The following is a 10790-nucleotide window of genomic DNA, read 5'->3' on the forward strand; positions in this document are numbered from 1 at the left end:
ATTAATCCATGTTCTATGTAGAATGTAGTAGATTAGCCAATAGCCGAGATTTTATGGTAAACATTCGAAAAGTTCTTGCTTCGGCTTTGTTTGATTGCAAATAATGAGCGGAGCCTTGAAGTTTTTTTTATTATCTACTTGTAAATCTTATATTAGAACTTTGTTTTTTATTTCTCTTTAGAATTTTCCACTAGAATATAAGTGTGTTAAACAATAGTACATTGCCCTGAATTAATCTAGCAAGAAGTATAGTTTAGTATGTAACTTTTGTGATTATCAGTTTTGTACATTTTTAGTGTCTTGCACTGTATGTGCAAGTATTGCAGAACTTCATGTGTTGCAGAAAACTAAACTTTTCTATGACCAGTTTTCATTTTATTTTCTGTTTGAAAAATCAGAAAAATGTATGTGCAAACGTTTTACGTACTATCGAAGGCAACAATTACTTTATCGGTTAAGTGAATAGATGTGCTTCGGTGAAACGGCGATCAATTGTATGTGATGCGTATGCCCGCGAATAGAAAGTACAGAAAATCCAACTCACTTTTTCAAATATTCCAGCGAAAGACACACATTTAAAATCGTCCCCATCATTTGTGCCAATTTAACAAAACTATTGAAAGTCAACGCGAAACATTTTGAGCAAATATCTATGGAAGGCAATTGAAGCCAGGCTCATTTACGCATTTAATTGCAGTCAATTTACCACGTTCATATTCATATTGCATTCATCGAAGGAAACGATCTCACTTCCTGTGATTGTATGTTTGTGGATGTTTTAGTGAATTTTGCGCATAATTTTCGTATTTGTTGCATAACTCATAAAATAAAAAAAGGAACTTCCACCGAAAAATATTATGCTGGAAATGAAAGCCACAAAACGTGAACCGTGAACAAAAACAACAACAACAACAACAAACCATACATGATTTACAACATAAAAAGTGCAGCTACGGCTAACTGTAGTCATATTGCAAATATGTGCGTGTGTGTATACAAAACGAAATTGAATGTATTGGTAAACGTTCACTTTGGATGTAGTGCTGCACTCTTTCTGCGCACACTTACACGCCCTCCACACGTCAATTACACCAATACCATCGTGCCAAATATTGACCGCTGAACTGGTGTCTTTGCGTAAGTACGATTTCTCGCTGTTTTGAAGCCAACAACGCACTAATAAACTGCCCAATTTCAACTGGATGAACGGCATCGACATCGAATCTCTTGATTCATTGACCAAACCTTAAAAGCAACATTTCAGTTTTGTATATCGTTCGTAACGGTCTATTCCGTCTAAAAGTGCTCACTCACCAAATATTAAATCCAACGAATAAATTTATCTGTTGTTGCCACTGAATTCATTTACAACGGATCCGACTGCAAGGCGGAATATTTGTTTTTCACTGAAATCGCCTTTTAAAATACGAATTTATTTATTTGTCATTTCAAAGAATTTTAAAACGCAAGTGTTAGCATTGACGAATCAATATTTGTGCATCGAATAAGAATTAACATTCAAGTGTGACAACACAAACGGTGCTTTTGTTCACAGAAGGAGGATTTTTTTTTTATTTCATCATCTTGCATATAAGTCGTGCCACTTTAAATACCATAATTCAGTGCCGACGAATAAGTGCGACATATTCAAGCGCAATTCAATTTGTGATATAAAATAAAAATAAGAATAAATCCATTAGCCAGTTTCGTAGCGAAACAATTAATAGGGCAGATTACTTCGACTATTGTTCACAAGAAACAGAGTTCAATTAACAAAATGATCAGCACCAAGAGTTCAGTTTTATATTTAGCTGCTTTGCATATGGTCGTATATGGAACATATGGCAAAGTATTAGAAATAGTCAATAGTAAACCACAACTTAAAGAAAGACGTAAGATATTTTATTAAATATATTTATTTTTCTGCCAAATCTTTCAAAGCGAATAAAAATCAAAAGTAATTCGCGTTTCAACATCACAAATAATTTTTTTTAAAAAGCAAAGAATTTGAAAGTAAAATGTGTGAGGCAAATTAAAATTCATTCTGAGCATTTGCAATAAAGATTTTTCGTCTTGTTTTTTAATGGCATATCATCGACTTGCTGAGCATATAAAACTTGTTGTCCATATCAAAATAGTGAACGCAAATGGAATATAGCCCACTTTTCTGTAGAAAAGTCGTTGATCTTGGTTTAGTTTCGTTTTCTTCATTTCTTTCGATTCATCATTTTTTTATTCGAAGCATTGTGCCAAATTTTCGACCATAAAACGATGTAAACCGGTTTCCATGTCACGCTGTCAAGAGCATTTGATCAATTAAATAGATTTTGTGATATCTTTTTCGCAAGTTTTTATCAATCTTCTTTTATCAAAAGCCGATACAAAAAATCTTTACTCCAAAAAGAAGAAGAAGAAGAAGAAAAATGTCTCAATTTATATTACGTAACGTTTGTTATAGTAAAAAGATGTTATTTTATGTCAAAATTATACATGCCATATGATCTCAAGCACGTCTCTTTTTACGAGCGACAAAAATACACTTATGTTACCACAATAACATGTGGATCATGAATGTTTCAATGTCTCTTTTAAATTAACTGCCAATCGTTTTCATGCTTCATAACAACGGTTAGTCTGACTTCATATATGGAGAAGAAGCGAAATAAACAAAAAATAACATAATGTCGGTGTTCATTGATTACGCATAAAAATACATAACAAAGAAAGCTTCTCCATTTCGATTAAGTAATGGGCGTTCGATGTTCGGTTAAAAATAACATTCAAAGAAAGCGAAATGAATGCAAAAGAAATTCAGCAAACAAAACGGTAGTCGGTGTACGAATCGAACGATTGGTTTGTTCAAATATATTGTGTGGCATGTGTGATTTTTGGTCATAGACATGGGAGTGGATAATCATATAATTATAATCAAACAGCGATTGTAAAATACATTTTGCTTAAAATTCAATTTACAAATCGTCTTTAAGCCTAATGACAATGACCACTTTTTGTGTGTGAATTGTTTAATTAAATCATGATCTTCAAAAAAATTATCACGAGTTCAAAACGTGATGATTCAAAACATATACAGACTATGTTCAATGATCTGTCAAGTAGCAAGTTCACTCCCAACAAGTGAAAGCTATCGTATGCATTCAGTTCCGATGTTTTTATTTTGCTATCACTTAGTAACCGTTCGTCGATATGATCAGTTTTATTTCAGTTTATCGATATTGGCAATAACCAAGTCGAAAAAAAAGCGAAAGCATTAAAAAGATGTATTACGTTAAGTTATGACATGTCTGGTTCCGTTTCCATACAGACAAAAAATCATCAATTAATAAAATGTAATTTTTTTCACTTCGGTTAATATTTTTCAAGAGTAATCATTTCCTTACATGTGTTCAATAGTTGATGGTGATAAATTTTCCGTTTAGCAATTTCATGATTTAATTGACTCTATTAGAGTCGAAACCAATTAGCACTTTAATTTCACATATATTTTTTGTTGTTCATCTGAAGAAGAAGAAGAAGAAGAAGAAAAAACCTATCCAGTCCGATGCGAACTTTTCGTGGTGATGAATAAAACTTGTTTGCATTATGCAATGACCGAAAACCGAAACATTTAAAATTGCTCTCTTTTGCCATACCGTTCGATATGTGTTGATTTATGTATTCATATTTTCGAAGCCGTTTCACCAGTTTGTCCATAGCGAAATGTCGTCATCGATTCTCTGGAAAATAAACCGTGTGTAAAGCTGACGACAACAGTGACGTGCACGAAGTTAATTGGGGTAGATTGAAGACATTCAATAATTGCCAATTTAACTAAACAGCAAACAAATGCCATAAAATCTTCATTTTTCTTCTGGAAATTTTTTGGTTTGTTTGTTTACGATTTTTCACATTTGTTATTGATCATTTCGAAAGTGTTTATTTTGAATGGCAATTAATTGCCTCAATAAAAACTTAACGTAAGTCGATGTTAATTTTAAAACATGAGCGTGATTCAATAGAATTGCTTCGATCTGCATGCTGTCGCAATCAGTGCATTCACATCTTTGTCGCAATTCGCGCCGAAGTCAAACACCAAAACATAAAACAAAATTTATTGACTTTCAATCGTACAACTCTGTTACGCGGTGCAAATTGGATGGAAAAGTTAAATGCAACATATACTTTGCGTAAACTAATCATTATTATTCTCGGCCAATTCATCGCATACATATAAAAACTTCGGATGCAATAAGAAATCGCCGACTTTTTCAAATGCTTTCGATTTTTCATGAAAGATTAAGAAACGCATAAAGAAAAAAACACTCTGATTACGTTAAACAACGACATTGCAACTGCACCGTACAATCGAATGGAAGAATTCAACGATAGCCAACAAAAAAAAGAAACACACTACGAAACCGGTCGATTGCATACATTTTTGCATTTTTTGCGCTTCGCCTTCTCTAAATGTTAATCTTTATTGAAACTTAAATCAGCATTCACTCATACACATACAAATATATCGACAAAACTAACCAAATAGCAAATGTGAACGAACGATAGAATTAAATGAATATTTGATTTTCTTTTTAAATACAAAATTAATATAATGCCAATTTATTGCGGGAACACCATACTGTTCACATATTTTGTAATACTTTATTATCCATGACACATGTTGAAATTGAAAAAAAAACATTTTTTTTATTCGTTCGAAGTTTGAAGGTTTTTGCGAATTAAAACATTTTATTTTAGCATAAATTGCGTTAAATTAATGGAAAAAAATTCATTTTGCAGCTGATTGGTTGCGGCAGTGTAGTAAGTCCAATCCAAATGAAGATGATTGCTTTCGGAAAATGTTTGAAGGGATGTTTCCAATGTTAGCAGAAGGTAAAACAACTAGTGAAGCTGTTGCAAGAATGAGTATAATTTATTAATGTTGACTTTGTTTTGCAGGAATCCCGGAATTGGGCATCGAGCATTTTGAGCCTTTGATTTTGAACTCGGTACACGTTTCCCGTGGTAGTGGCAGTTTAACTTTAACTGGTGGCTTCAAGAATTTAATCGTTAAAGGACCATCGAATACTACAGTTGCCCGAGCAAGGTAACTATTCTTTTTCAAAAGTGGATGCAAAATTGATTCTTTATCAAAAATATAATTATTAAACTCTTCTATGCATTCCAGTCTGGATTTGGAGAAAAAATATTTGAATTTCGACTTGGTAATACCAAAGCTTCGCATTGATGCTACATACAATCTAAAAGGCAACATTCTTCTTTTACCGATTGTTGGCTCCGGAAATGTGGCGATGTCAATGAAAGATGTGAAGAGTTCTGTCTATACAAAAATCAGTATCCGAAAACAACCGGAGGTATATTTTGTCACTTTTGTAATGAATGGAATGGAATTTAAAATGTGTATTTATCTTTGTTCTGCAGGAAGTGATTCATATCGATGAGATGAAGGTGACATTTTTGGTCGGCCAAATGCGAATTCATTTAGAGAATTTGTTTAATGGTAACAAAGTGTTGGGAGCCTCATTAAATATGTTCCTCAATCAAAATGCCAAAGAAGTCATCACCGAATTGAGATCGGACTTGGAACGTGGCCTCGCCAATATTTTCACTGGACTCTGGAACAATGTATTTTCTAAACTACCAAATAAATTGTGGCTAGTATAAAAAAATAACATTCAAAGATCACAAGCAACCAAATCACTTACCGAAAGTGTAGCGATTAAACAAAGTTTACATAATTTATTCCTTAATCCTCTAAAGAAAATGTGCATCGAAATTGATATCGTTCATTTTGTTTGCAATTGTTTGTTTTTGCCCTTTGTTAATAATAATCAAACAGTCGTCCCGACCCAATGTTTAGCTTAGACTAGAAAATTAAATACGACTCTTCTGATTTACCATGTTTCTTATTGTTATTTACCGTGTATTTTGTTTTGGTTATTTTATCGTATTTATCAAATCAGAATGAATTTCAATTAGAAAACCGAAAATATGTACCACTGTACAGTATATTTTATAAGCATTTTAACATTTTCTGTTTTACTTTAAAATTTAGATTGTTATTGTAGGAGGTTTCCATTATTATGAATAAAATTGAAAATCGAAATTTGTAAATCGTTTTTTTTTTTCGCTCAATTCTTTTTCACAACGATTTATTATTAATTCACTTATTTTCACTTGATTTAACATGTTATTCATGAAACTTACAAATCTTATGCAATGAATTCCGAAAACATTCCGATTGTTTATTGTCATTTCTTAATATGCATCATCTATTCTGGGCCAGAATTTCTGGCTATCAGAAATAAAGAAGGATTGCTGATTCGTCTACACTCGAAAGGTTAAAAAAGTGTGGTTTTTTCTAAAAAAAATCAAATTTGCTAAAATTCTAGCCCGAACTTACATTATTTTTATTATCAATTTGAATTTTCTCGTGAACGATCAACCGATCACTTCTGTGTTTGCTGGCGACATCTCGTTTCTCGATCAATAACTTGAAGCAAGCTTTTATTTGTTTACGTAAAGAAATGATATAAATGTACATTTCGGACATCATCATTGAATGTGTAATATGTGTTTATAGTTTATTATTCAACGAATAATATAGCACAATTTTATGAACAATAACTGTCTATAGATCTTTTTTTAAATAAGTGTATTGTGACTTCCGAACTTTAAATTGGGATTTATTCCAGATCTTTATTCGAAATGATAGCCTTATAATAGACATTCGTGATGAATGTTGGTCATTAATAACGTACTTGTTGCTCAGATATGATTCATATAAGTAAATACTTTTGAATATAATCAACGATAGTTTCATTTTTTGGGATTTTTTAAGTCGCTGGAATTTACTATATTGATGAATAGGTGAATAGAATGATCAAAAAGGAAAATATGAAGGCGTTGAACTATATTTTGTTGAGAATGAGCAATGGCCCTCGATTTAGTGAATAAATTAGATTTGATACAACCAATTGATTTTGAATTTATAATATCCAAGTTGGATAATCCAACAAAAACTCACTGCAGTTCAATGTGATACGAATCTAAGCTATGTAGACTACTCCAATTCATTTGGACATTATTCATTTTTGGACAAATGCCGCATATTCCTATAAGTTAATAAACTCCTCCACCCTCTTGATCTGCCAATCTCAGAAATATTTATAATTTGCATAATCTCCATATCAATGCCGAATATATCCGCGATGGTGATTGCGATTTCAATTCAACTTTTTAATGAAATTCTGAGCTACTTTTTTCTATCAAAATCAACTGATCTCAATGAGTCGTTCAGACAACTCTATAAAACATGCTAATTTGCCATTGCTTTGAATAACTAAATTTTGTGGCAAGAGATCACAGTTAATTGACACTCATTCAAAGCTCAACGATCGATCGTGACAATATTCGATGAATTTCCGAAAAAAAAGAAAAACTGTACGTTTAAGTTTTTTCTTCTGTCAAACATAACTTGAACGATTATTTTTAAGAAATGTTTTGAAATCTATGCCTTGTTTCTCATTGATCAATATTAGTGATAAAGACATTTGTATGTTTCAATCTCTTTATTGTGTTTCTTTCTATCGTTCGAATTTGAAATATTAACATGCTGCATGTTACACTAATCCAATCTATCAAGAATTGCAGATTCTAATATTGGAACAGTAAATCAATAAGGTTTATTCCTTTTATCGTGAACCCGAATTCAAAGTCAAAATTTGAAACGTTTTCGAGTTTTTACTAATGCAAATAACAATTTTTTAAAATTTAAATATTTTTGAAATTGCTAAAACAGTATCAATACATTTGAGATTTGTAAAAATATTTGAATACATTGAAAGCGGGTTTTTAAGTGACTTTTTATTTGCTATTTGTTATGGAGTCACATAATAAGCGGTCAATAAATATAAATAAGATGAGTTCAATACGATTTTTCATTTCTAGCATCCTCAGGTGTGCCTGAAATATGAAGAATTCGAAACGTTCGTATGAAGTAGTAATGATTTTCGACGTAATACTATTAAATTACCTAAAATATACTAATTGACCCGTTTAGCTGAAGTTACTTTTTGTCTGCAAATGGGACATTTACTTTGTGATGTTGGTTTCGATTTCCACTCGTTCCAGCAGGTCATACATATTTCCGGATTTTTGCATGCACAATTTAAACGGGCGTTTTTCTTATTTCGGAAGCATATACCGCACTCATTTTCGGGGGCTATCTCTTCTTCTTTTAGGATTTCTTGAGGTGGTAAAACTTGTTCTGCCAAATTAAATGAACCAATCCCTTCCCAGAAATTTTCTGCGTTACGTTTAGCCAACCAAAGGCCTAATTTTTTCCCACGATGCTGGGATTTAAGGATACCATACACACCGATTGTACATTCATCATGCAATGCTTTCCCCTTTTGTGTCCACACGCTACCATTTCCATTTTCTCTAGCCCACATATAAAGACGATTAGTAGATGTTCCAAGATGTATGAAAAATGCGACTCCGTGTTCATCATTTAAAGAACCCATATTTTTCTGTTTTTCATATTTTACATAGATATCGACATCTCCCATTTGATCCCACATCCCCACCTTTTTGGAAGTGTGAACTACTTGAACATAATCTGCATCACCTTTCTTAATGCTATCCTTTATTTTCGGTCCAAATCGTGGTGTTTTTATTGGATCCAAAGCTATTTGAAATCGACACATTTGTTATGATTCTATTTCTACTGATTATTTCCAATGTTTGGATAGAATACATACCCAATAGCATTCGGACTTTTTCGTGCGTTTTTTGGAGCAAATATTGACAAGTCCTTCCAGCGATATGTGCACCAAAACTAAAACCGGTTACATCGACTTGTGAGAAATTTCTGAGACATGTTCTTTCCGTTGTTGCCAAACATTTTCCTCTTACGCCAAACACCAAGTCACGTGCCATCTTTGCCACATATTCAAGCCGTCGGGTTTTTATCATTTTATTTACAATAGCATATATTTTTAAAACTTCCGTTGAAGGTGTTGTGTAGGCATAGGACACTACACATATATTGTTTCTCGATGCCTCGAACCATTCTACGAATAAACAAATGACATTTTATAATTCGAACAAATTGCTCCACAGAAATAGTGGTTGAGTGTGTAGAATTGGATCGAATGATATTTTCTACACAACCAAATAGGAGAGCGGAAGAAAAACTTACGCTTAGCAAAATAAAAAAGGGAATCTACGAAAAGGAAAATGTTTTAATTAAAATTCAAATTTGATTTGACATGAATAACAATGGGTTTATCTGTTCAAAATTTAACCGTTAAATAATTACCGAACAAAGGATCGATCATGTATGAAACTCCATGGAAAAACAACGATAGACCTTTTCCATTATTTAATCGATCAACTAAATCTGATGGAATAATGCCATTGACGTCAGTTATATCAAAATTATCTTGACTGTAAAACAGTGTGTATGCATTTTGCAAAAAATATAAAGGAGCGAGTACGACGTTTCCCCCTTTGCTAAGCGAAATAAATCCGATATACGGCGCTGATTTAAATGTCACTCTATGTCATTCCACAATGATACATTTTTTGGCTTGACAATATATAAGCTCTTCATTCAACATGCATAATTTTTGAACGGTCGAGTAAAAAAAAAAAAAACATATCATAAAATATTCTTCTTACGTTTATCATAAAAATTCTCTATATTTTAAATTTATTTGTTTAAAAATAACAATAATTTCAATTTTTTTTTTCATAGATTGAACAAGAATCTAATGTAAAAAGTAATACCTATGCGACACCTACCGTTAAAATAGAAAAGGAAACTTATTTGGAATTGTAACATTTTGGTCCGCCATAACAGCATCTTCGTTTTGCTTCTCTGTGATTGGTCAAGTAAAACGAAGATGCTGTCATGGTGGACAAAAATGCTACAATGGATACCAACTAAGTTTCTTTTTGCATTTTTACGGTAGGTGTCGCATTGTCATTACTATTTACATTAGATTCTTATTTAATCGATGAAACATGTTTTGTTGAAATTATTGTAATTTATAAACAAATTAATTTTATAAAAAAAAAAATTAATAAAGTTTTTAATGAAAAATGTTAGAAAAATATTTTATGACATGTTTTTTTTTCAACGATTCAATAATTATGAATGTGTATGCATTTTAAATGAAGAGCTTATATATTGTTAAGCCAAAAAAGTATTATTGTGAAATGACAGAGTGACATTTACATCAGCGCCGTATATCGAATTAATTTCGCTTGGCATAGGGGGAAATATTTTGACAGATAGTACTCGATCCTTTGAATGAAAATTAATAAATAATAATAATAAAGTCTCAAACGTGGAATACATACGACTCGGTTGTTATACACGCAAATCTAATGAAATCACCTTGATATTCGAACTCATCAATATCAAAATCGTCAGTTGTGCTTGGCGCAAAGCAACCACCACCAAGGGTGCCATTACATTCATTCAGAAATGCTGTAAAAATGAGCGTGTACAAAAAAATAATCATTTTTTCACTTATTTTTCTAAATTTATTTCTATTATTTCCAACACTTTGCTTATGTGGCCAAACCGTAATAAAATGTATTTTCTTAAGACTGGCGTGTATAAATAAGAAATAAGCAAGAATTTATTTTGAATTTTTGCTTATTATGTACATCTGGAAAATAAGAATTTTGTACAACAAAATTTTCTTTTTGTTTTGTCATACATGACGTCTTCTCGAAATTCCAAAATTTCATAATTGTTG

The 10790-nt window shown here is 31.9% G+C and overlaps 2 protein-coding genes across 2 annotated transcripts; one reads left to right on the top strand and one right to left on the bottom strand.

The window, feature by feature from the left end:
* The first annotated feature begins 1182 nt into the window (after positions 1-1182).
* LOC116348912 (protein takeout-like) lies at positions 1183-6028 on the top strand. Its single transcript, XM_031780118.1, has 5 exons — positions 1183-1892; positions 4795-4887; positions 4954-5101; positions 5183-5369; positions 5437-6028. The coding sequence occupies exons 1-5, from the start codon at positions 1778-1780 to the stop codon at positions 5677-5679; spliced, it is 786 nt and encodes a 261-aa protein (XP_031635978.1). The 5' UTR covers positions 1183-1777; the 3' UTR covers positions 5680-6028.
* A 1823-nt stretch (positions 6029-7851) lies between these two features.
* On the bottom strand, positions 7852-10573 carry LOC116348911 (phospholipase A1 1-like). The gene is made up of 6 exons (XM_031780117.1): positions 10387-10573; positions 9341-9468; positions 9221-9244; positions 8781-9092; positions 8051-8707; positions 7852-7980 (listed from the first exon to the last, which is right to left on the bottom strand). The coding sequence occupies exons 1-5, from the start codon at positions 10548-10550 to the stop codon at positions 8061-8063; spliced, it is 1275 nt and encodes a 424-aa protein (XP_031635977.1). The 5' UTR covers positions 10551-10573; the 3' UTR covers positions 7852-7980; positions 8051-8060.
* Positions 10574-10790: the final 217 nt, after the last annotated feature.

The sequence above is a fragment of the Contarinia nasturtii genome, unplaced genomic scaffold, assembly GCF_009176525.2.
Source record: "Contarinia nasturtii isolate CC-2019 unplaced genomic scaffold, AAFC_CNas_1.1 Cnas_scaffold_2678, whole genome shotgun sequence".
Taxonomy (NCBI): domain Eukaryota; kingdom Metazoa; phylum Arthropoda; class Insecta; order Diptera; family Cecidomyiidae; genus Contarinia; species Contarinia nasturtii.